Raw genomic sequence first — 25,469 nt, forward strand, 5'->3', positions numbered from 1 at the left:
ATCCAGGGGGGCGGTGATGGCACCTATTAGGACACGGGGCGGGGCCAGGGGAGGGGCGGGGCCTCTTCCCAAGTGCCGGAGACAGGGCTGTTTGAAGCAAGTGTGAATGTGGCAATTAGTCAGCTTGATCAGCACTGAGCAGGCATGAAGTTTGCAACATTCACAATTTCCCATCATGACTTTTGTAGGTGTTTGTACCTCAAAGTAGAGCCACCAGAGCCAGAATGAACTTTATTATTATTATTATTATTATTATTATTATTATTATTATTATTATTATTATTTCTATCCTGCCCAATTCTGGTTCAGGTATGGTCCTTTTCTAGGCAGTGATATTGATAAGGATCTCAGCTTGGAGCCTGAACGCAAGAAGATGGAATCAATCAAGAGTCTTGAGATCTTTGCAGAAGAAGAATGCAACGTATTTATTTGGACCAGACAAACAAGGGCATGCCCTCCCCAAGAATGAAATAAAGCCTTCAATGTGAATTTGTCATATTCCTTTTTCTGTGGGTGCATCTACACTGTAGAGTTATGCAGTTTGACGCCACTTGAACTGCCCTGGCTCAGTGCCATGGCATCATGACATTTGTACCGAGTACTGCAAAGTACTGAAAGTATTTGGGGAAAATGTTCAGCACCATGGAGAGTTCAAGGCCAGCCTCTATCTACTGCAATGCTGGGCAAAAACAAACGGTCCAGCAGCCAATTCCGCCCACATTCCGGCTCCGGTCCAAGGAAAATATATCAAGTATGTTGTTCCTCTCGCAGGTCTGTCCCTGGCTTTTCTTCTAGCTTGGATGTGGGCCCAGCCTTTCCTTAAAAATATGGAAAAATTTGCTCCAGACTTGGTCAGGGCTGGAGATCTAAGGGCACCATCTCCAAACCACTTTGCTCCATTATTAGTGGAGCTAACTCAGGTTTTCTCTCTTTCCTTTGCTCCTGCTTTTTCCCTCCTTGCTCCTTATCTCTCTCCTTCCTTCCTTCCTTCCTTCCATCCTTTCCCCTTCCTCTTCCCTTCCCTCTCTCCCCTACTTTTCTCCTTCCTTCTTTCAGTTCTTCCTTCCTTCTTTATTTCCTTCATCTTTCCTTCTCCTACTTCTTCCCTCCCTCTCTCCCTCTCCTCTTTTCCTCTTTCATCCCTTCTCTCTCTTCCTTCCCTGGAGAGCTCTTATGAACTTTGGGCCCAATCCTGGAGCCAGGGACACTGGGGGCACCCAGGACCCCCCCCCCCCCGCAGCCTCGGCCGCCGCCCTGTCCTGAGGGAGAGAATGCCCACCTTGGAGGAATCTTCCGCCTCACAATGGCCGAGCCCTTTGCTTTGTGATGTCTTCCTAGAAAGGCTCGTGACGGGTGGGTGGCCCTCAGTGTGGGGTCCTAGGCCGGCGGGGGCGAGGCGGGCTGGGCTGACCCAAGACGGGGTCCCCACGGACATCAAGCCGGGCACAGAAGACCCTCCCAGCATGCCCAAGGCTTGACCCATCACTCAAATTCTTAGGGACATCATGTGGGCACTGAGCAGCGGCTGCGGGACACCTTGGCTAAGCCTCTTCCTAGCTGGTGAGAGATTGGGGTTCATTGGGGTACAAATATATCATATATACTTGAAGATAAGCTGAGTTTTTCAGCCCTTATTTATGAGCTGAAAAACCTCCTCCGGCAGGTCAAGGTCAAGGCCAGCAATGGAGCCTGCAGACTGTTGCTTGCAATATGTGATCTATTTCTCTCTTCTCCTCCCTTATCAGTGTGTTTTCTTTTGCAAAGCCTCCCTCGCTCTTAATCAAGGGAATGTTTTGAAAAGAGAAAGACACCCTTGCAAGTCATCAAGAAGAAAAATATATATATTCATTAATCTTATGAAAGCATTTTCTCCTGAAATATTTCTTAAACTCTCCTACAGATACATAGGCATTAACCCCTTGCAAGCTTTTGCAATCTCTATGTACCTTTATATGTGTATCTATCTATATACATTAATTTTATATTTTTGTCTTTCTCGCATAATAGTTGAGCCCACATTTGGGGCTGATTCTCCTTCCTTCCTTCCAGCATTCCATCTCTGAAGGCCAGGCAGTGTAAGTATTACAAAACGGAGATCTCTGAAGCTCCAATCTTCTCTCTTTTCTTCTTCTTCTGAGGCCTTAAGTCGGTTTATTAAAACCTGGAATTAAAGTCACAGGATATCAGATTTCCTCTCCTTTCTCCAAAGAACCCCATTCCAGGGTTTGTAAGCTGTTTCAAGGCCTTGGAGGAAGGAGAGAAGAGTGAAGCTTCAGAGACAGCCAGGTGATAGTTCTTAAACTCTATGCCTTTGGAGGAGGGAGGAAGGCAGAATCAGCCCCAAATGGCTCTGCAATTTCAAAACAAACAGCGATGGAGCTGGATCATCCCTCTTCATCCTCTCCTTTCCTTGGTAAAGCAATTTGTTTTTGAAACAACAACAGAAACCAGAGAATCAAAGGCAGATGTTGTTTCCTCGTGTAATAGTCGCACCCTCTTTTTTATGAAAAAAATTGTGACTATTATGTAATGAATATTGGTAAGTGTTCTACCCCAGTTACAACTTGGAATACAACTCTGTGTTTGTGTGTGGGTGGATAATATTGTCTAATCTAATTTAACTTCAAGTCTATATTATACGTTTTTAAGGCATTGAATAATTGCCTCTGTGTAAGCCGCTTTGAGTAGAGAAAGGTGAGGTAGAAATAGAGTAAATTAATCAATAATGGGATATTATTGTGCTAGAAAGGAGGCAGGGAGGGAGGGAGGGAGGATCAGACCCAAATGCCTCTGTAATTTAAGAACAAACAGGAAAGGAGCTGTTTTGTTGAGGCAAGGCAATGCATTTAAAAACAACACCAACAGAAAACAGAGAGTCAAAGGCAGGTGTTATTTCCTCGTGTAATAGTCGCACCCTCTTTATTTTAATGAAAAAGGCAACAATTATATGATGAAATATGCGTAAGTGTTCTACCCTGTTTACAACTTGGGATACAATTGGTGTGTGTGGATAATGGGATATGACTATGCTAGAAAGATAATACAGAACATTGGCTTCTCCAACCAGCCCAGATCTCTATTTCGTGCTTCTTTGTGGCTCACTCGCAAGACCCCACGACCGTAAACATCACCGTTGTACTCCTCCCCGAGTACCCAAAAGTCGGAGGCTCCGTTACAATCATCCCAGGGACAACGAAGCGGGACGTGACCTCCTGCCTGTGGCTCAAGAATTTTGAGGACGGATACCATCGGATCATCTTGAACGAGTTCAAGCCCAACAATAAGGTCACGAAGGGAGATAAATATGATGGGAGACAGTTCCTTAGGGAGCACTGTGCCCTGCTCATCACCAAGCTGGACATTGAGGACCAGGCAAGCTACAAGATCATCAAGAACACCACCAGCGAGACTGAGACTGGAGAAACATTCCTGCGGATCCTGGGAGACAGTAAGGGTTTGGTGGTTTGGGGACATCTACATGGCCAAATGGAAGTGCTTTGTTATTATATGATTACAGTAGAGTCTCACTAATCCAAGCCTCGCTTATCCAAGCCTCTGGATAATCCAAGCCATTTTTGTAGTCAATGTTTTCAATATATCGTGATATTTTGGTGCTAAATTCCTAAATACAGTAATTACAACATAACACTACTGCGTACTGAACTACTTTTTCTGTCAAATTTGTTGTATAACGTGATGTTTTGGTGCTTAATTTGTAAAATCATAACCTAATTTGATGTTTAATAGGCTTTTCCTTAATCCCTCCTTATTATCCAAGATATTTGCTTATCCAAGCTTCTGCCGGCCCGTTTAGCTTGGATAAGTGAGACTCTACTGTATTATTATTATTTTATTATGACACAGCAAACAAGATAGATATACTGGATTTCATATCACAAAATCACAAGTCGAACACTTCCCAAGTGTCTATTGACTGTGTGATGTATTTTCAGATGATGCATGCAGATCCCAGTAGGGTGGCCTTTTGCAGATCATGATTTTGTCAATGTCTATTGTTTCCAAATGCCTGCTGAGATCTTCCTATAGTTGGAAGACATTGTTCCGCGTCCTAGTCTCCAGGGCAGCAGAAAACAATCCTGATCCTTCCTCCCTATGATTCCCCCTCACCTCTTGATCCATGTCCCTCATCATGTCTCCTCTCAGCCTTCTCTTCTGCAGGCTCAACATGTCCAGCACTTTCAGCCGCTCCTCACAGGGCTTGTTCTTCAGACCTTTGATCTTTTTAGTCACTCTCCTCTGGACACATTCCAGCTTAGAGTCAACATCTCCTTTCAATTCCACTGCCCAGATTCCAGGTGTGGTATCCAAGGCGGAATCGAAGGGTAGCACGACTATCTAGGCACAAGACTCCCATTGATGCAGGCCAGAATCCCATCGCATGACATTATTGTCTCATGTTCAACTTTTCCCCCCACAAGGACTCCAAGATCTTTTTCACACGTCCAGCTGTCGAGCCAGGCATTGTCCCCCATTCTGTATCTTTGCCTTTCCTTTTTTTATGCCGAAGTGAAGGATCTAGCATTTGTCCCTCTTGGACATCATTTTGTGGGTTCTGGCCAATCATCTCTCTAATCTGTTAAGATCGTTTTAAATTCTGCTTTTGTCTTCTGGAGTGTTGGCTCTCCCTCCCAGTTTGTTGTCGTCTGCAAACTTGATGATCCTGTCTTCTAACCTTTCATCTAAGTTATTAATGAAGATCCTGATCAGAACCGGGCCCAGGAGGGAACCCATTGCTCACTTCTTTCCAGGATGAAGAAGACACATTGGAGAGAATCACCCGTTGCGTCCGTACACTTAACCAATTACAGATCCACCTAAGTGTAGTTTTGCCTGGCCCACATGGGACTAGTTTCCTTGCCAGAAGGTCATGGGGGACCTTGTTGAAGGAAGGAAGGCCTCCTGGAATCCAGATACGCTCCATCCCCACCCGGCGTTCCCTGCACCTACCCAGCGATGACCGTTCCATCTCCCAGGGGTTTGATTTGCATTTTTTCATAGTTGTAGGAAATAGCACATGTTTGCATTTCTTCCAGGGCTGTTGCAGATTCTGTAGCACCCTGATACTTAGCCATTAGCAGAGTTTGCAGCCAGCTCAGCAAAGTTTTTGCTGCTGTAGGCTTGCAAAGTATCTTTTTGTTCTGGAGACTGCCCCTTTTCCTGGGGAAAAAGGCTCCATTTTGAGAAGCCCTTTGCCTTCTAAACAGAAGATAAAAGAACTCAGATGTGCTTGTGTGATCAATCGAGGCCGGCTCAGACAAGCCATCGTAAGTACTAAACTCTGCCTTTAAAACTGGTGCTGAGTTTGGATAGGGAAAGACCTGCCCTTTCTAAAAATAGTAACTCAGCACTGGGGCAGAGAATATCTCAGGATTTCTCTGCCATTGGAAGAAGCTCCAACTACTTCGTCTCCAAGCTAGCTTTGAGCTTAGATAGGGAAAGATCTGCTCTTTCTAAATATAGCAGCTCAGGGCTAAGGTAGAGAGCATCTCAGGATCTCTTTGCCTTTGGAGGAAGTTAGTCCAGCAGCTAAAGGGAAAAGCAAGAAAGGAACGTCTGCAAGGTTTTAAAAGTTGACTATTTGTATTTGTAACCTCAACAATTTGTGCCAAGTCTGCCAAGGACTTTGAGGAAAAAAAATCTTGTTTGATTGTTCAACTTGAAGTAACTTTGGTTACTGGGATTCCTGAGCTTCAAAGTAAGGCCCCCGCAGTTCACCCAGGCAAAGAAAGAAGCACATCTTAAAGCTCTAAAAGGTACCTGGATGTGATGGCATAATGACCACATTCTTTTCAAAGTGTTTGCAGACCATGTCCTTAATGATCTTTTCCAGAATCTTTCCTGGTATTGATGTTGGGCTAACCGGACATTGGTAACTGTTTGTGTCATCCTTCCTTCCCTTCTTGAAGATCGGGACCACATCTGCCCTCCTCCCATCCCATTCTCCAAGAATTCTCAAAAGTAATTGCCAGTGGTTTTGAAACATGTTTTTCTTCGATCACACAGCCCTAATATATATATATTGTATTTTTAAAAAAAAAGAAAAGAAAAAAAGGTCTAAGTGAAGTTCAACCAACCAGAGTAACTCCTTCTAGATCGCAGATCTCTGTGTCCTGCATCCAGAAAGGGGATGATGGGAGTTACAGTCATTTTTTTAAAAAAGCCCCTACGTTTCCGGGGCTTATGGCAGCAAGATATTCCAGATGAGTTGGTGGAAGCAGAGTTCTTAGGTAAAGATATAGGGGTGGCAGTCCTAATGGTGTTTCCTTGTGTTCCCAGTGGACACTTCAGGTCCGCACAAACCACAGCAAAGGGTCATCACTGTGGGCACCATGGCGGGCATCATCGTCGGCTGCCTGATCGGGTCCGTCTTGATCGTAGGCCTGATCACGTACCAGACCATGAAACAATCAGAAAGGTAATATTAATTTAATCTCTTGTTCTTTGTTTCCAATGGATCCATCATCTTTGGGGGAGGAACCCAAGACGTAAAAGCAAATTGTTATCCTAAAACACAGGGTACACATGGACCAGCACAATGTTATGGGAAAAGGTGACATAGATACGCCCTCCTTTGAAATGTTTCAAAGCCCTGGCCTCAGTTTCCCTTTCTTCTTCTTCTTCTTCTTCTTCTTCTTCTTCTTCTTCTTCTTCTTCTTCTTCTTCTTCTTATTTTTTATTATGACACAGCAAACAAGATAGATATGCTGGATTTCGTATGACAAAATCACAAGTCGAACTCTTCCCAAGTGTCTAGGACTGTGTGATGTATTTTCAGATGATGTGCGCAGATCCCAGCAGGGTGGTAGATCATAATTTTGTCAATGTCTATTGTTTCCAAATGCCAGCTGAGATCTTTTGGCACGGCACCCAATGTGCCCATCACCACCGGGACCACCTGCACTGGTTTCTGCCAGAGTCTTTGAAGTTCAATCTTGAGGTCCTGATAGCGGCTGAGTTTTTCCTGTTGTTTTTCGTCAATGCGACTGTCACCTGGGATTTTTTTTTTTCGTGTCAGGAGCAACCGGAGTTGCTTCTGGAGTGAGAGAATTGGTCGTCTGCAAGGACGTTGCCCAGGGGAAGCCCGGATGTTTTGATGTTTTACCATCCTTGTGGGAGGCTTCTCTCATGTCCCCGCATGGAGCTGGAGCTGATAGAGGGAGCTCATCCACGCTCTCCCCGGGTGGGATTCGAACCTGGCAGCTTTCAGGTCAGCAACCCAACCTTCAAGTCACTTAGTCCACTACGCCATCTGGGGGCTCCGTCATCTGGGATGGCAACATCAATGATCCAACCCTTTTTCTTTTCCACAACTGTGATGTCTGGTGTGTTGTGTTCCAGGACTTTATCAGTCTGGGCATAAAGCAACACTCAACACATAAAGGCAAGGAATGAAGATTAAAACACATTCAAATAATACATACCAATACATGTACATTTAAAATTCATGGTTCAAAATTAGAATGTGTATGCTTTCAATGACAAAAAAGAGACAAGACATCACATAATGAGTCAACATATACATATTATTCTGGCTTTTGGCCATCACTGGCATTTATATAATAGAGTGTACAATAAAACTATATATACATATATAATTGGCATTACAATAACACAGAGTGTACTATATTACTCTATCTTTAACAGTATCTCTATATATTTATATCTACTCATCTAGCTATATATGGAAATCATCATCATTGGTATTACAATTACAAAGTGTGTGTATAATGCTCTCTCTATCTATATATCTGTTAGAGGTCACTGTGACCACAAGAGGTCAGTAGAGGGTTTCCACAGAGAGCTAAATCGGCAAAATGTGCTCCGTCCCTGAGGGACAGAGAAAGTACTGCTTTGTTTTTCAGTCTGATGAGAGAACCACCCCTACGATCAAAACATTAACCATTAGTTTACTAATAAATACCATTACAAAATGCAAACCCAGGCAATGTTGGGCAATGTATAGATACTTCCGCTGGTATCTATACAAAACACACACACATCTACTTTTAGTTTGGTTAAATTAAGTTTTTTTTCAGGTATGGTTAAGGTGGACTCATCTCTAAATTCCTTTCTTTCCTTAGGAACAGCTGGGGTTCTGGAGAAGGTAGAAGCCCTCATTCATCATCCAAGTAAGTACCAAGCCAGTTGGAAACAACAGGAGTGTGGACATTTCTCTTAGGGAAAACTAGACTTTCGTTTGGGATACTGGGATTGCCAGGGAGAAATGAGGGAGGGAATGTCGGAGATCCCAAGATCCTGCTTTTGCAAATTAAGACATAAATTCAAGTGAAGGCGGATCAAGCGGCACGAAGACAGAAGCAATATGAGATATGAAGACAGAAGTAATACAAGACAATAAGACAGAATTAATAGAAGTCATGAAGACAGAAGCAATGCGAGAGATGGCAAAAGCAACGTACAATATGGGCATGAAGACAAAAGTAATACAAAACATGAAAGTTAAAGTAATATAATACAAGATTATAAGATTTCCCTCTCAGCAGACTGTTTTAATGGCATGACATGAAGGCATTTCTTTGCCCTTTGACCTCCCTCTTATTTGCTATTCTGAGACTTCTGTGCAACCCCCAAAATTCCAAACGACTAACCCGATCTAGAGAAACAGCCTCATCACTTTCAAGGCCACAGGGCTCGTTAGTGTTATCAGGCTGAGGCTGGGAGCTGCTCTCCCTTTCTGCTTCTTGCACCTGAAAACCATCATCAGTAACAACATCATTTCTTCCCGTGGGAAAGCCTCCCTGCTCCTCATCTCCCACAGCAGGAACACTCTGCACCTGAATCCCATAATTCCCATCAGAGTCATCTTAAAACGCATCCTGAATCTGAATCCCATCATCTTGAAACTGCATCCCAGAATCCTCATCAGAGTCACACAGAGGCTGAGTCACAACAAAGCCTTTACCTCTCTTTATGTATTGTCTGTCCTTGTTGATTGTATAACAGCATTGAATATTTGCTGTATATGTGTTCTGTAATCTGCCCTGAGTTCTCCCAGGGAGATAGAGCGGAATATAAATAAAGTATATTAATATAAACTATGGGCATGAAGACAGAAGAAAAAAGTAACAGAAAATGGGCATGAAGACAAAAGTAATAGAAAATATGGACACCAAGTCAGAAGCAACACAAATTATCCGGACAAAGGCATATGATATAAAATCAAGGGCATGGGGACAAGTGTATTATGGGTTGCAAGGGATCCAGTGTAGGGGAGAACCTTAAGGATCAGGACACAATAAAAGTGGATTCGCTGTTGCCATAGTAACAGATCCTGACTGAAGTGATGGAGGGGAGGATGGGATGGGAGGGAGGGGAACAGGTTTGGCCCCATTGATCACACTACTATCTGTCCTTTTAGACCTGGGAGCCAGCAGAGACTAAGCATTCATAACCTTGGACCTGTACCTGCACCCCAGTAAGTACTGGACCTGAAAGACTTGTTGCATGTATCAGAACCCATTGGGTTGTGAGATAGAAATGGGACAGCATTTCTACTCATTGAAGAAAATACTGTTTGATGAACACGTGGCATATTGATAGCACTTGGATAATGGCTGAGTCATTGTGTGAGGTAAGATGTATTGCAAAGGGGTTGCTTCAGCGAGTGTCATCGCAAAAGGGTTGCATCACCTAGTAACCCGTGACAAAGGTTATGGGCCCAGTATCCAGCCAGATGCGTTGCCGCTGTGCAAGGGCTTGAATTGCATGGCCCATCATCTCCAGTGGTGGCTGGTGAGAAGATGAATATTCTTTGTTTGGCTGAACTTCAGAATTTGGAGCACCCCATGGGGGTGAATTTGTCTGTGCAGAGTGGTTGAAATAGGTTTACTTTAAGGTTGCCATACATATAGTAACTGCAAAATAGTTTTTTCAACAAATAAGAATTAAATTGGAGATTGTTGTCTTTCCAGGTGAAATCAGCCCAGGTGTCCGACCTGCATCCCACCTGGAATCCACCTGGACCCCATGGACTTTCTTCCCGAGACCCTAAGAAGACGGAAAAGAAGACGAAATGCTCCATCTTCCAGGATCACCTCCCAAACATCTTAACCATCCTTTGCACCCATCCAGGCCCCTTGTTGCCCGGAGAGAAAGACAAACCCATTATATATCCTCGGATGGAATAAAATCCTCCAGTGTCCACCACTTTCGTTTCGGCAGTGCTCCTTCCTCCTTCCTCCAATATATTACAATATATTGATACAGTACAATATAGTAATTTATTACCAGTATTGTACTATACTCATAATATAATAATAATAATAATAATAATAATAATATATTATTATTATTATTATTATTATTGACACAACGACGTTGTATGACACAGCAAACAAGATAGATATGCTGGATTTCGTATCACAAAACCACAAGTCGAACACTTCCCAAGTGTCTAGGACTGTGTGATGTATTTTCGGATGATGCGTGCAGATCCCAGCAGGGTGGCCTTTTGCAGTTGGCAGATCGTAATTTTGTCAATGTCTATTGTTTCCAAATGCCGGCTGAGATCTCTTGGCATGGCACCCAGTGTGCCCATCACCACCGGGACCACCTGCACTGGTTTCTGCCAGAGTCTTTGAAGTTCAATCTTGAGGTCCTGATAAAGGCTGAGTTTTTCCTGTTGTTTTTCGTCAATGCGACTGTCACCTGGGATGGCAACATCAATGATCCAAACCTTGTTCTTTTCCACAACTGTGATGTCTGGTGTGTTGTGTTCCAGAACTTTGTCAGTCTGGATTCGGAAGTCCCACAGTATCTTTGCGTGCTCATTTTCCAATACTTTTGCAGGTTTGTGATCCCACCAGTTCTTTGCTGCTGGCAGGTGGTACTTGAGGCATAAGTTCCAATGAATCCTTTGGGCCACATAGTTGTGCCTCTGTTTGTAGTCTGTCTGTGCAATTTTTTTACAGCAGCTGAGGATATGATCAATGGTTTCATCTGTTTCCTTGCACAGTCTGCATTTTGGGTCATCAGCTGATTTTTCGATCTTGGCCTGAATTGCATTTGTCCTGATGTCTTGCTCTTGGGCTGCAAGGATCAGGCCTTCTGTCTCCTTCTTCAGGGTCCCATTCGTGAGCCAGAGCCAGGTCTTCTATTATTATTATTATTATTATTATTATTATTATTATTATTATTATTATTACAATAGAGTCTCACTTATCCATCACTCGCCTATCCAACGTTCTGGATTATCCAACGCATTTTTGTAGTCAATGTTTTCAATATATCGTGATATTTTGGTGCTAAATTCATAAATAGAGTAATTACTACATAGCATTACTGCGTATTGAACTACTTTTCCTGTCAAATTTGTTGTCTAACATGATGTTTTGGTGCTTAATTTGTAAAATCATAACCTAATTTGATGTTTAATAGGCTTTTCCTTAATCCCTCCTTATTATCCAACATATTCGCTTATCCAATGTTCTGCCGGCCTGTTTATGTTGGATAAGTGAGACTCTACTGCATTATTATTTCTATCCTGCCCAATTCTGGTTCAGGTATGGTCCTTTTCTAGGCGGTGATATTGATAAGGATCTCAGCTTGGAGCTTGAATGCAAGAAGATGGAATCAATCAAGAGTGTTGAGATCTTTGCAGAAGAAGAATGCAACGTATTTATTTGGACCAGACAAACAAGGGCATGCCCTCCCCACGAATGAAATAAAGCCTTCAATGTCATTCCTCAACCTTGATGAATTTGTCATATTCCATTTTCTGTGGGTGCATCTACACTGAAGAGTTATTGCAGTTTGACGCCACTTGAACTGCCCTGGCTCAGTGCCATGGCATCATGACATTTGCACAAAGTTCTGCAAAGAACTGAAAGTGTTTGGGGAAAATGTTCAGCACCATGGAGAGCTCAAGGCCAGCCTCTATCTACTGCAATGCTGGACAAAAACAAAGGATCCAGCAGCCAATTCCGCCCACATTCCGGCTCCGGTCCAAGGAAAATATATCAAGTATGTTGTTCTTCTCTCAGGTCTGTCCGCTGGCGTTTCTTCTAGCTTGGATGTGGGCCCAGCCTTTCCTTAAAAATATGGAAAAATTCCCACCAGACTTGGTCAGGGCTGGAGATCTAAGGGCACCGTCTCCAAACCACTTTTCTCCTTTATTAGTGGAGCTAACTCAGGTTCTCCCTCTTTCCTTTGCTCCTTCCTTTTCCCTCTTTGCTCCTTATCTGTCTCCTTCCTTCCTCTTTTTCTCTCCATTCTTCCTTCTTTCAGTTCCTCCTTCCTTCTGTGACCAAAATACGAATTTATTATGTGTGAGTATGAATGGAAGGTGAATGAATGAGAGTTAGTAAATTTGAAGACACCAGTCTGTAGACTAAGGTCCACAATGGCTAACTATTTATTTATTTATTTGTTTACAAGATTTATACCCTGCCCTTCTCTCCCGAGGGGTCTCAGGGCGGCTTACAAAAATTGGCAAAATTTAATGCCCAAAATGCAATCATAAAAACAAAACAATATAAACAGATCCATTAATAACATTGTTAAAACACATTATAAAAACCTTAAAAACGTATATATAATTAATTCCATTCGTCCGAGATCCTCATGCTTCATCCTTAAATCAGGCCATGGTCAACTTTGTCATTTACTCATCAAAAGCTTGGGCACATAACCATGTTTTCACAGACCTTCTGAATCCCTACCTTCCCTCTCTCCCTGACTTCTCTCTTTCCTTCCTTCTTTCGGTTCCTCCTTCCTTCCATCTCTCTTTCCCTTCCTCATTCCTTCCCTCTCTCCCTGATCTCTCTTTCCTTCCTTCCTTCCTTCTTTCGGTTCCTACTTCCTTACATTCCTCTTTCTCTTCCTTCTTCCTTCCCCTATTTCTTTCCTTTCTTACCTCCTTCCCCCTTTCTCTCCTTTCTCACACCCTTCTCTATCTTTCTCCTTCCTTCCTTCCTTCCTTCCCTCCTTTTCCCTTCCTCTTTCCTTCCCTCTCTCCCCTACTTTTCTCCTTCCTTCCTTCTTTCAGTTCTTTCTTCCTGTCATCCCCCCTTTCCTTCCTTTTTCCTTCCCTCTCTCTCCTTCCTTTTCCTTTCAGTTCCTCCTTCCTTCCATCTCTCCTTCCCTTCCTCATTCCTTCCCTCTCTCCCTGACTTCTCTCTTTCCTTCCTTCTTTCAGTTCCTCCTTCCATTCCTCTTTCCCTTTCTTCTTCCCCTATTTCTTTCCTTTCTTACCTCCTTCCCCCTTTCTCCTACCCTTCTCTCTTTCTCTTCCTTCCTTCCTTCCTTCCTTCCTTCCTTCCTTCCTTCCTTCCTTCCTTCCTTCCTTCCTTCCTTCCTTCCTTCCGAGGCACCTGTCTGTCCGAATTTGTGGGATTTGTTTCAGCTTGTTCGCCTGGATGACGTGGACAGGATCCTTGGAGCTGTGAGGGCAACCACTTGTGCCATGGATCCCTCTTGGCCTTTTGCAGTTGGCAGATCGTAATTTTGTCAATGTCTATTGTTTCCAAATGCCGGCTGAGATGTTTTGGCACAGCACCCAGTGTGCCGATCACCACCGGGACCACCTGTACGGGTTCTGCCAGAGTCTTTGAAGTTCAAAGTTGTTGTTGTTGTTGTTGTTGTTGTTATTATTATTATTCCTTCCTTCCTTCCATCCATCCTTTTCCTTTCCTCTTTGCTTCGCTCTCTCCCCTACTTTTCTCCTTCCTTCCTTCTTTCAGTTCTTCCTTCCTTCCTTCTTTCCTTTCATCTTTCCTTCCCCTACTTCTTCCCTCTCTCCTTCCCTCCCTCTCCTCTTTTTCTCTTCCGTCCCTTCTCTCCTTCCTTCCCTGGAGAGCTCTTATGAACTTTGGGCCCAATCCTGGAGCCAGGGACACTGGGGGCACCCAGGACCCCCCCCCCCCCGCAGCCTCGGCCGCTGCCCTGTCCTGAGGGAGAGAATGCCCACCTTGAAGGAATCTTCCGCCTCACAATGGCCGAGCCCTTTGCTTTGTGATGTCTTCCTAGAAAGGCTTGTGACGGGTGGACATCCGTCAGTGTGGGGTCCTAGGCCGGCGGGGACGAGGTGGGCTGGGCTGACCCAAGACGGGGTCCCCGTGGGCATCAAGCCGGGCACAGAAGACCCTCCCAGCATGCCCAAGGCTTGACCCATCACTCAAATTGTTACAGACATCATGTGGGCACTGAGCAGCGGCTGCGGGACATCTTGGCTGAGCCTCTTTCTAGCCGGTGAGAGATTGGGGTTCAATTGGGTGCGTGATACAAATATACCGTATATACTCGAAGATAAGCCGAGTTTTTCAGTCCTTATTAATGAGCTGAAATAGCCTCCCCCGGCTTATAATCGGGTCAAGGTCAAGGCTGGCACCAGAGCCTGCAGGCGATTGCTTGCAATATGTGATCTATTTCTCTCTTCTCCTCCCTTATCAGTGTGTTTTCTTTTGCAAAGCCTCCCTCGCTCTTAATCAAGGGAATGTTTTGAACAGACAGACACCCTTGCAAGTCAGAAAGAAGAAAAATATATATTCATTAATCTTACGAAAGCATTTTCTCCTGAAATATTTCTTAAACTCTCCTACAGATATATAGGCATTAACGCCTTGCAAGCTTTTGCAATCTCTTTATATGTGTATATATCTATATACATTAATTTTATATATGAATTTTCCCCTCATATGTTTGCAGGTCTTTGCAAATCCTTTATACATATAGATCCATGTACCTGTGTATCTGTAGCCTTACATATACATTATTTTTATATATGAATTTATTTATTTATTTCCAACGTTTGTATCCTGCCCTCCTCGCCTGAAGGGACTCAGGGCGGCATACACAATTGGCAACAATTCGATGTCTACACATAATTAAAACAGCAATGAAAATCCAATTAAAACAATTAAAACAATATAAAAATATAAAACATATGATTAAAAATCCATTCATCCAAAATCCTTGTGCTGTAGCCATAAATCAGTCCGGGTCGTCTTTATCATTTAATCTTTGAAAGCCTGGGCACATAGCCATGTTTTCAGGGCTTTTCTAAAACTCAAATTTACCCTCATATGTTTGCAAGTCTCTGCAAATATCTATATAAAGAGAGATGTCTGGATAGATATGAATATATTCTTACCTACCTATATATAGGGCTTGCAAATATTACAGGGGGAAATGGACACACACACACACACACACACACACACACACATATATATATGGCTTGCAAATATTATAGGGGAAATGCACACACACACACACAGGGGATTTGCAAACATTTCAGGGGGAAATGCATATGTGAAATTAGTATCTATAATTATTATAGATCTATATCAAGCTCTGCATTTTTTATATAAGCATTGAATGTTTGCCTGTTACTATGTTGGAAGCCGGCCTGAGTCCCCATGGGGAGATAGAGTGGGATCCAAATGAAGTTTTTTTTTTTTATTATTATTATTATTATTATTATTATTATTATTATTATTATTATTATTTTATTGTTGATACCATATTGTTTTTGTTGCCCCTACCTTTCCACTCATAGAGCTAGTTTATTGTTTTTCTTTGAAATACGGTAAATATTCAAAAACATTTAACCTACTGATGCAATTAATGAAATTTTATAGGTATCTATTTTTATTTTGAAATTTACCCGTAGCTGCTGCATTTCCCACCCTCGGCTTATACTCGAGTCAAAAAGTTATCCCAGTTTTTTGTGGTAAAATCAAGTGCCTTGGCTTATATTCAGGTTGGCTTATAGTCCTAGAGTCCCATAGCATTAAGCCAGGGCAGCTCAAATCAGGTTCGTTCTATAGTGTAGGTGTAACCTGGCTTCATGAATGGGGAAACATAGTGGAAAATATTTCATCGCATAATAGTCTCACCCCATTTTTTCAGGCGATAAAATAGTATTTTTGTCTTTCTCACATAATAGTTGTGTCAAAGGTCAGACGCCAACTGAGAGCCAAAATATAGTTTATTTAAGTAATAACCCAAAAACAGTTCAGTAAATTATCGGAGACTTAAAACACTTAACCTTCAGTGTTATAAAGCAGTCAAAACAGAAAAAACGCCAAAAACATGAACTGGCAAATAATCCAGATTAATCAGAGATATAATCAGGATTTAACATAAAGTACTTGAACTCAGCCCAAAAGCTGATAAAAAGGTGATAAAATAGTATTTTTTCTCTCTCTTGCATAATAGTTGAGCCCACATTTGGGGAAACATAGTGGAAAATACCATATTTCATCATCACATAATAGTCTCACCCCATTTTTTCAGGTGATAAAATAGTATTTTTGTCTTTCTCGCATAATAGTTGAGCCCACATTTGGGGCTGATTCTCCTTCCTTCCTTCCAGCATTCCATCTCTGAAGGCCAGGCAGTGTAAGTATTACAAAACGGAGATCCAGTCTTCTCTCTTTTCTTCTTCTTCCGAGGCCTTAAGTCGGTTTATTAAAACCTGGAATTGAGGTCACAGGATATCAGATCTCCTCTCCTTTCTCCAAAGAACCCCATTCCAGGGCTTATAAGCTGTTTCAAGGCCTTGGAGGAAGGAGAGAAGAGTGAAGCTTCAGAGACAGCCAGGTGATAGTTCTTAAACTGTATTCCTTTGGAGGAGGGAGGGAGGCAGAATCAGCCCCAAATGGCTCTGCAATTTCAAAACAAACAGCGATGGAGCTGGATCATCCCTCTTCATCCTCTCCTTTCCTTGGTAAAGCAATTTGTTTTAAAACAACAACCGAAACCAGAGAATCAAAGGCGGATGTTGTTTCCTCGTGTAATAGTCGCACCCTCTTTTTAATGAAAAAAATGTGACTATTATGCAATGAAATATTGGTAAGTATTCTACCCCGGTTACAACTTGGAATACAACTCTGTGTTTCTGTGTGTGTGGATAATATTGTCTAATCTAATTTAACTTCAAGTCTATATTATACGTTTTTAAGGCATTGAATAATTGCCTCTGTGTAAGCCGCTTTGAGTAGAGAAAGGTGAGGTAGAAATAGAGTAAATTAATCAATAATGGGATATTATTGTGCTAGAAAGGAGGCAGGGAGGGAGGGAGGGAAGATCAGACCCAAATGTCTCTGTAATTTAAGAACAAACAGGAAAGGAGCTGTTTCGTTGAGGCAAGGCAATGCATTTAAAAACAACACCAACAGAAAACAGAGAGTCAAAGGCAGGTGTTATTTCTGTCAGAGTAATTTGCAGCGCGGCAGTAGTTGGATGGAATCAGTGGAACGCAGAACGAAGAGACATCAGAGACGCTGGTAAAACTATATTCAAAGTTTTACTGTACAAGACAAACAGACTTGCAGACAAACACAGGACTTGACTTTCACTCTAGGCAGACAGCACTCGACTGAACACAGAACAGAACAGAACTGATGCAATCAGTAATGCACAAACACTTGTGTCTGGACTCTCCCCAGTTCCAGCCACACATCAAGGTCAACACAGCTTCTTAGCAATTAACTGAGCCCTCGGATGGCGTAGTGGACTAAGTGACTTGAAGGTTGGGTTGCTGACCTGAAAGCTGCCAGGTTCGAATCCCACCCGGGGAGAGTGCGGATGAGCTCCCTCTATCAGCTCCAGCTCCATGCGGGGACATGAGAGAAGCCTCCCACAAGGATGGTAAAACATCAAAAACATCCGGGCGTCCCCTGGGCAACGTCCTTGCAGACGGCCAATTCTCTCACTCCAGAAGCGACTCAAGTTGCTCCTGACACACACACAAAAAAAGCAATTAACTCTTTCCAGACTATAGTACACTCTGGATGATGCAATCAGTATGCAATACAGGAAAGACACAAACTTCATTTAAACACTATCAATACACAAATCCCACATTAACAATTTCCTCGTGTAATAGTCACACCCTCTTTATTTCAATGAAAAAGGCTACAATTATATGATGAAATATGGGTAAGTGTTCAACCCTGTTTACAACTTGGGCTACAATTGGCATCTTTGTGTGTGTGTGTGTGTGTGTGTGTGTGTGGATAATGGGATATGACTATGCTAGAAAGATAATACAGAACATTGGCTTCTCCAACCAGCCCAGATCTTGATTTCGTGCTTCTTTGTGGCTCACTCGCAAGACACCAAAATCGTGAACATCAGCGTTGTACTCCTCCCGGAGTTCTCAATGGTTGGAGACTCCGTTACAATCATCCCAGAGACAACGGAGCGGGACGTGACCTCCTGCATGTGGTTCAGGAGTTTTGAGGGCAAATACTATCCGATCATCTTTAAACAGTTCAAGCCCGACGAGAGGGTCATGAGGGGAGATGGCTATGATGGGAGGCAGTTCCTTAGGGAGAACTGCGCCCTGCGCATCACTGAGCTGGACATCGCAGACATGGCAATCTACATGATCATCAGGAACACCACCAGCAAGACTGAGGCTGGAAAAGTATTCCTGCGGATCCTGCGAGACAGTAAAGGTTTGGTGGTTTGGGGCATCTACATGGCCAAACGGAAGTGCTATTATTATTATTATTATTATTATTATTATTATTATTATTATTATTATTACATGTACAGTAGTAGGACTGTGCAATATTGCTGTTAATCCCCATAAGTCTTATCAAATTAGTTAAATTCAAACCTACAAGGTGATATCCGATGCCAGGACATGGCCTGTGCCAAAAACGTAAGAATCAAAACTTACCCAATAAGTTTTCATTTGGAATTTTTAAACCTCAAAAGCCTCCCAAAGTCAGTTTCATTTTCAGTGCAAGGAAGCAAAGCAAAGCCAAAAAGGCTGCCTTTCCTCTTTAAGGGAGAAAGCAGAGTTCACTGGGAAAGAGACCGAGAAAGCACAGGATTCATAGAATCATAGAATAGTAAAGTTGGAAGAGACCTCATGGGCCATCCAGTCCAACCCCCTGCCAAGAAGCAGGAAATCGCATTCTCACACACAGTTAGGAAGCTCTTCCTCGTGTTCAGGTGGAATCTTCTTTCCTGTAGTTGGAAGACATTGTTCCGCGACCTAGTCTCCAGGGCAGCAGAAAACAATCCTGCTCCTTCCTCCCTATGACTTCCCCTCACATATTTATACATGACCCTCATCATGTCTCTTCTCAGCCTTCTCTTCTGCAAGCTCAACATGTCCAGCACTTTCAGCCGCTCCTCATAGGGCTTGTTCTCCAGACCCCTGATCTTTTTAGTCACTCTCCTCTGGACACATTTGTTGTGACTCAGCAGCCTGAACCTCAAATTGCCTCTGAAGAGTAAAGAGGGATTCAGGTTCCCAGTATCCCTGAAAGGCCTGAAAGGCCTGTAGTGTTAGAGGATGAGGAACAGAGAGTGCAGTTTCAGGTTCCCACAGGAAAGGCTGGAGTAGATAATCCTGATGCCATGGGAATGGGAGAAGGAAGGATGGAAGATTCTCAGCTGAATGATGAGTCTCAGAGAATTAACGAGCAAACTGACCTTGATGAGTTTGGTACCTTAGATAGGGCTGACCGGTTGGAATTCAGAGTTCGGTGAAGTCTGAGAATCGCAAATAAAAGGGAGGTGAGGGGGCAAAGAAATGCCTTCATGTTATGCAGAGTATTAAAAGGGGTGCGTTTGAAGGAAACCTTTGTCAAAACAACCAGAGTAACTCCTTCTAGATCGCAGATCTCTGTGTCCTACATCCAGAAAGGGGATGATGGGAGTTACAGACATTTTTTTATTAAAAAACTACGTTTCCAGGGCTTATGGCAGCAAGACATTCCAGATGAGTAGGCAGAAGCAGAGCCCTTGAGTAAAGATATAGGGGTGGGTAACATGTCCCATTGGCCTATGGCAGTCCTAATGGTGTTTTCTTGTGTTCCCAGTGGTCACTCCTAGTCCAGTTCCACACAAACTAGAGCCAAAGGTCATCACTGTGGGCACCATGGCGGGCATCATCGTCGGCTGCCTGATCGGGTCCGTCTTAATCGTAGGCCTGATCACGTACCAGACCATGAAACAATCAGAAAGGTAATATTAATTTAATCTCTTGTTCTTTATTTCCAATGGATCCATCATATTTTGGGGGAGAAACTCAAGACGTAAAAGCAAACCGTTATCCTAAAACACAGGGTACACATGGACCAGCACAATGTTATGGGAAAAGGCGAGATAGATACGCCCTCCTTCGAAATGTTTCAAAGCCCTGGCCTCAGTTTCCCTTCATCATCATCATCATCATCATCAACATCATCATTATTATTATTATTATTATTATTATTATTATTATTATTATTATTATTATTATTATTATTATTATGACACAGCAAACAAGATAGATATGCTGGATTTCATATCACAAAATCACAAGTCGAACACTTCCCAAGTGTCTAGGACTGTGTGATGTATTTTTGGATGATGCGCGCAGATCCCAGTAGGGTGGCCTTTTGCAATTGGCAGATCGTAATTTTGTCAATGTCTATTGTTTCCAAATGCTGGCTGAGATCTTTTGGCACGGCACCCAGTGTGCCCATCACCACCGGGACTTCCTGCACTGGTTTCTGCCAGAGTCTTTGCAGTTCAATCTTGAGGTCCTGAGAGCGGCTGAGTTTTTCCTGTTGTTTTTTGTCAATGCGACGGTCACCTGGGATGGTGACATCAATGATCCAAACCTTTTTCTTTTCCACAACTGTGATGTCTGGTGTGTTGTGTTCCAGAACTTTGTCAGTCTGGATTCGGAAGTCCCACAGTATCTTTGCGTGCTCATTTTCCAATACTTTTGCAGGTTTGTGATCCCACCAGTTCTTTGCTGCTGGGAGGTGGTACTTGAGGCATAAGTTCCAATGAATCATTTGGGCCACATAGTTGTGCCTCTGTTTGTAGATTATTATTATTATTATTATTATTATTATTATTATTATTATTATTATTATTATTATTCTTTTTTTTCTTTTTAGAAGGCATACAAAGCAGCGAGTAATGGAAAAACAACACAATATATCATTTTAAGTCTAAAAACCACAAAAATTAAAAGTGTTATTTTAAAATGTATAACTAAAACCTACAAAAACATTAAATTGATTTAAAATACACAACACCACACAAGACCTGCTTACTTGGCCTTAAAAACAAGTAAGACACAAAGAAACACTCAACACAAAAAGGCAAGGAATGAAGATTAAAACACATTCAAATAATACATACCAATACATGTACATTTAAAATTCATGGTTCAAAATTAGAATGTGCATGCTTTCAATGACAAAAAAGACACAAGACATCACACAATGAGTCAACATATACATATTATTCTGGCTTTTGGCCATCACTGGCATTTATATAATAGAGTGTACTATAAAACTATATATACATATATAATTGGCATTACAATAACACAGAGTATACTATATTAGTCTATCTTTAACAGTATCTATATATATTTATATCTACTTATCTAGCTATATCTGGAAATCATCATCATTGGTATTACAATTACAAAGTGTGTGTATAATGCTCTCTATCTATATATCTGTTAGAGGTCACTGTTACCACAAGAGGTCAGTAGAGGGTTTCCACGGAGAGCTAAATCGGCAAAATTTGCTCCGTCCCTGAGGGACAGAGAAAGTACTGCTTTGTTTTTCAGTCTGATGAGAGAACCACCCCTACAATCAAAACATTAACCATTAGTTTACTAATAAATACCATTACAAAATGCAAACCCAGGCAATGTTGGACAGTGTATAGATACTAGGCATGTCCGACCGATGAAAAAAATGTTTCAATTCTCGTTTCTAAAGTAGGGGGTGCTGGCGCTTCGATATAGAAAGTATTTCTGATTTTTTCACCCAAAAATCTTGGATATTTCCAAAAATTCGTAATGATTCTAAATGTTTCTAAAATGGCGGACGCACATGCGCAATCGCTACACACTGGGCTTGTATGGCAATCTTCCATGTGGATGCAGAGGACGTTAGCCCCCACCTTTGCATCCATCGTGGAAGCTTCTGATTGGCCGGGGAGTGGTAGCCATGTTAGGCTGCGCTAAGCTCCCATTCAAGGTAGGTTGCAGAAACAAATTATTTTTTAAAAATATTTTTTAAAATATTTGTTTAAAAAAATTGGGGGGGGATTAAAGAAACATTAAGAGACAATTAGAGAATGGGCCAACAATGGTTCGAATTACATTGCTGGTTGCGCTGTGAGACAATGTCTCGGAATGCGTATCAAAAAGCGAGAACAATCCTAAATAATTCCGATATACGATTCAAAACGATTTTTTGGGCATGTCTAATAGATACTTCCGCTGGTATCTATAAAACACACACACACACACACACACACGTCTACTTTTAGTTTGGTTAAATTAAGTTTTCTTTCAGGTATGGTTAAGGTGGACTCATCTCTAAATTCCTTTCTTTCTTTCCTTAGGAATAACTTGGGTTCTGGAGAAGGTAGAAGCCCTCATTCATCATCAAAGTGAGTACCAAACGAGTTGGAAACAATAGGAATGTGAACATTTCTCTTAGGGAAAACTAGACTTTCATTTGGGATACTGGGATTGCCAGGGAGAAATGACAAACAAACAAAGCCTTTACCTCTCTTTATGTATTGTCTGTCCTTGTTGATTGTATAACAGCATTGAATGTTTGCTGTATATGTGTTCTGTAATCTGCCCTGAGACCCCCAGGGAGATAGAGCGGAATATAAATAAAGTATATTAATATAAACTATGGGCATGAAGACAGAAGAAAGAAGTAACAGAAAATGGGCATGAAGACAAAAGTAATAGAAAATATGGACACCAAGTCAGAAGTAGCACAAATTATCCGGACAAAGGCATGTGATATAAAATCAAGGGCATGGGGACAAGTGTACTATGGGGTGCAAGGGATGCAATGTAGGGGAGAACCTTAAGGATCAGGGCACAATAAAAGTGGATTCGCTGTTGCCATAGTAACAGATCCTGACTGAAGTGATGGAGGGGAGGATGGGATGGGAGGAAGGGGAACAGGTTTGGCCCCATTGATCACACTACAATCTGTCCTTTTAGACCTGGGAGCCAGCAGAGACTAAGCATTCATAACCTTGGACCTGTACCTGCACCCCAGTAAGTACTGGACCTGAAAGACTTGTTGCATGTATCAGAACCCATTGGGTTGTGAGATAGAAATGGAACAGCATTTCTGATCATAGAAGAAAATACTGTTTGATGAACATGTGGTATATTGATAGCACCTGGATAATTAATGACTATAAATGTCATGATGCAATACCTAAGGGGTGTGGTAATGGCCGAGTCATTGTGTGAGGTAAGATGTATTGCAAAGGGGTTGCATCAGCCAATGTGACTGCAAAAGGGTTGCATCACCTAGTAATCATTGCAAAGGGGTTGTGTCAGCCATTGTCATCGCAAAAGAGTTGCATCAGCCGGTAATAATTGCAAAGGGGTTGTTTCAGCCATTGTCATTGCAAAGGGGTTACATCAGCCAGCTTTCCTTATTAATGACCTATCGGCAGGTGGCTATATAAGGAGGTGGAAAGAATCCATCTTTCTCTCTCCTGTGTGACTCAATGTGAGTATTTACCTATGTTGTATGTGAGTCTCTGATTACTCTGGTTGTTTTCAAGTACAAAGAAAGTGGATCTGTGTATTCTGATTTTATATTTTATATATTGCAATGGTGAAGATTAAAGTCTCCGGATATTTTGGATGAAAAGCTGAATCCATCAGTTTACTATACAGTATATAGATAAGGTCAGATGCTGGCAGTTAGACTCTGTTAATAGACGGGGAAAAGGACATTTTGCTGGGAAAGGACTCGTGTGTATTTTTGCTTCCTTCCGGGACACTTGCTATCCAGCTTGCAGCAGTTCAGGGAGGTCGTGATTTGAAAACTATAAACCTCTTCAGGTACAAGCACAACCCGTGACAAAAGTTATGGGCCCAGTATCCAGCCAGATGTATTGCCATTGTGCAAGGGCTTGGATTGCATGGCCCATCATTTCCAGTGGTGGCCGGTGAGAAGGTGAATATTCTTTGTTTGGCTGAACTCCAAACAGAGTTCAGTGAATGTGTATTTGCAGAGTGGTTGAAATAGGTTTACTTTAGGGTTGCCATACATACAGTAACTGCAAAATAGTTTTTTCCAAAAATAAGAATTAAATTGGAGATTGTTGTCTTTCCAGGTGAAATCAGCCCAGGTGTCCGACCTGCATCCCACCTGGAATCCAACTGGACCCCATGGACTTTCCTCCCGAGACCCAAAGAAGACGGAAAAGAAGAAGAAGCTCTATCTTCCAGGATCACCTCCCAAACGTCTTGACCATCCTTTGGACCCATCCAGGTCCCTTGTTGCCCGGAGAGAAAGACAAACCCATTATATATCCACGGATGGAATAAAAACCTCCAGTGTCCACCACTTTAGTTTCCGCAGTGCTCTTTCCTCCGAGACCGTTGAATTTAGGTCTGGGTGCATCTTCCGTCTACTCTGTGGAATGAAAGCGGTTTGACTCCACTTGAATTGTCCTGTCTGTAGTCGTGCAAGATCTTCCACTTTCTCTACGAAAAACCACATCACGGCACATCCCAGGATTGCACAGCATTCAGCCAGGGCAGTTCAAGTGGGATCAAACTGCATTAATTCTACCCTGTAGATGCACCCCGTTGGTGGATCTGTGGCATCGGGAGCAGAGAATCCACTTTTGGTTTCCCCACGAATCCTTGAGGTTCTCCCATGCATCGCATCCCTTGCAACCTCATTGCATCCTCCTCCATTCCCGTATGCTTTGTAATTTTGCTCTTCATGCTCTTGTTTTATACTTCTTTCATCTTCATGCCCTTATTTTATATTAAATTTACCATCGTGCCCTTATTTTTTTATTACATTTGTCTTCCTGCCTGTTACACCCCAAGGCTGCGAGGGCACCCTGAAAACCACACTGGAGCCAGTATCACAAGCGAAGCAGTTTATTGAGGAATATGTATATACTTATGCAAGCAGGTAGCATAAAAAGTCAATATAAAGAATAGTCCAATGTATAAAGTCATTAACTGTTCAAATCCAATCCAATAAAGTCTCTCAGTTATAATCCACAAATGGAACTCGTTAATTTCAACAAGAAGTCAGAGTTAGTCCATAAACGCCATCCAAACAGGGTCAGTCAGAAGTTGCAAGGAACAGGAACAAGACACTGCAAGTCCACAAACTGTAATCCACATGAGAAACAGCCGCTGAGGAATCGTGGAATCGAGGTTAGCAAGGCAAGGTATACTCGAGAGTCACAAGGCACAAACACAACTTGGAGATCCTGAAACCAGGCACGGAAACAAGGCAGGGAACAAGGCAAGGAGCAAGATACTGGAACACGGAGTCCTCTCCTGAGTATGGCAAAGTTGACACTGCAAAGAAAGCAGGAAGAGAGCCACCTTTAAGGAGTTCTTTTTTCCGAATTTTTTCATTACATTACTATTAATTTTGTTACAAAGAAAAGAAAACCTTTACAATTCATATAATTAAGTCTTTTCCTTC

At 42.3% G+C, this 25,469-nt stretch overlaps 2 protein-coding genes across 6 annotated transcripts; both read left to right on the top strand.

The window, feature by feature from the left end:
- The first annotated feature begins 1,362 nt into the window (after window positions 1–1,362).
- LOC103281272 (uncharacterized) lies at window positions 1,363–10,188 on the top strand. Of its 2 annotated transcripts, none has more exons than XM_062962257.1 (6): window positions 1,363–1,560; window positions 3,068–3,448; window positions 6,298–6,436; window positions 8,103–8,150; window positions 9,401–9,457; window positions 9,954–10,188. In XM_062962257.1, exons 1-6 carry the CDS (start codon window positions 1,506–1,508, stop codon window positions 9,955–9,957), a joined length of 684 nt encoding a protein of 227 aa, XP_062818327.1. In that variant the 5' UTR covers window positions 1,363–1,505; the 3' UTR covers window positions 9,958–10,188. The 2 variants fall into 2 exon arrangements, with proteins under 2 accessions (XP_062818327.1, XP_008120709.1); XM_008122502.3 differs by lacking the exon at window positions 1,363–1,560 and adding an exon at window positions 2,367–2,539.
- A 3,831-nt stretch (window positions 10,189–14,019) lies between these two features.
- LOC107983663 (uncharacterized) lies at window positions 14,020–24,359 on the top strand. 4 transcript variants are annotated; one of them, XM_062962253.1, is made up of 6 exons: window positions 14,020–14,252; window positions 18,065–18,446; window positions 19,827–19,971; window positions 22,369–22,416; window positions 22,991–23,047; window positions 24,127–24,359. In XM_062962253.1, exons 1-6 carry the CDS (start codon window positions 14,175–14,177, stop codon window positions 24,128–24,130), a joined length of 714 nt encoding a protein of 237 aa, XP_062818323.1. In that variant the 5' UTR covers window positions 14,020–14,174; the 3' UTR covers window positions 24,131–24,359. The 4 variants fall into 4 exon arrangements, with proteins under 4 accessions (XP_062818323.1, XP_016853631.1, XP_062818325.1 ...); XM_016998142.2 differs by having other exon boundaries at window positions 14,025–14,229; window positions 18,060–18,446; XM_062962255.1 differs by having other exon boundaries at window positions 14,041–14,252; window positions 18,060–18,446.
- Window positions 24,360–25,469: the final 1,110 nt, after the last annotated feature.

Source organism: Anolis carolinensis, unplaced genomic scaffold, assembly GCF_035594765.1.
Source record: "Anolis carolinensis isolate JA03-04 unplaced genomic scaffold, rAnoCar3.1.pri scaffold_10, whole genome shotgun sequence".
NCBI lineage: Eukaryota > Metazoa > Chordata > Lepidosauria > Squamata > Dactyloidae > Anolis > Anolis carolinensis.

Coding starts and splice junctions, on each gene's coding strand:
- LOC103281272 (XM_062962257.1), top strand. CDS start 1,506: ATGTGGGCACTGAGCAGCGGCTGCGGGACACCTTGGCTAAGCCTCTTC. Junction 1,561..3,067: donor GCTAAGCCTCTTCCTAGCTG/GTGAGAGATTGG, acceptor TTCTCCAACCAG/CCCAGATCTCTATTTCGTGC. Junction 6,437..8,102: donor ACCATGAAACAATCAGAAAG/GTAATATTAATT, acceptor TTCTTTCCTTAG/GAACAGCTGGGGTTCTGGAG.
- LOC107983663 (XM_062962253.1), top strand. CDS start 14,175: ATGTGGGCACTGAGCAGCGGCTGCGGGACATCTTGGCTGAGCCTCTTT. Junction 19,972..22,368: donor ACCATGAAACAATCAGAAAG/GTAATATTAATT, acceptor TTCTTTCCTTAG/GAATAACTTGGGTTCTGGAG. Junction 22,417..22,990: donor AGCCCTCATTCATCATCAAA/GTGAGTACCAAA, acceptor CTGTCCTTTTAG/ACCTGGGAGCCAGCAGAGAC.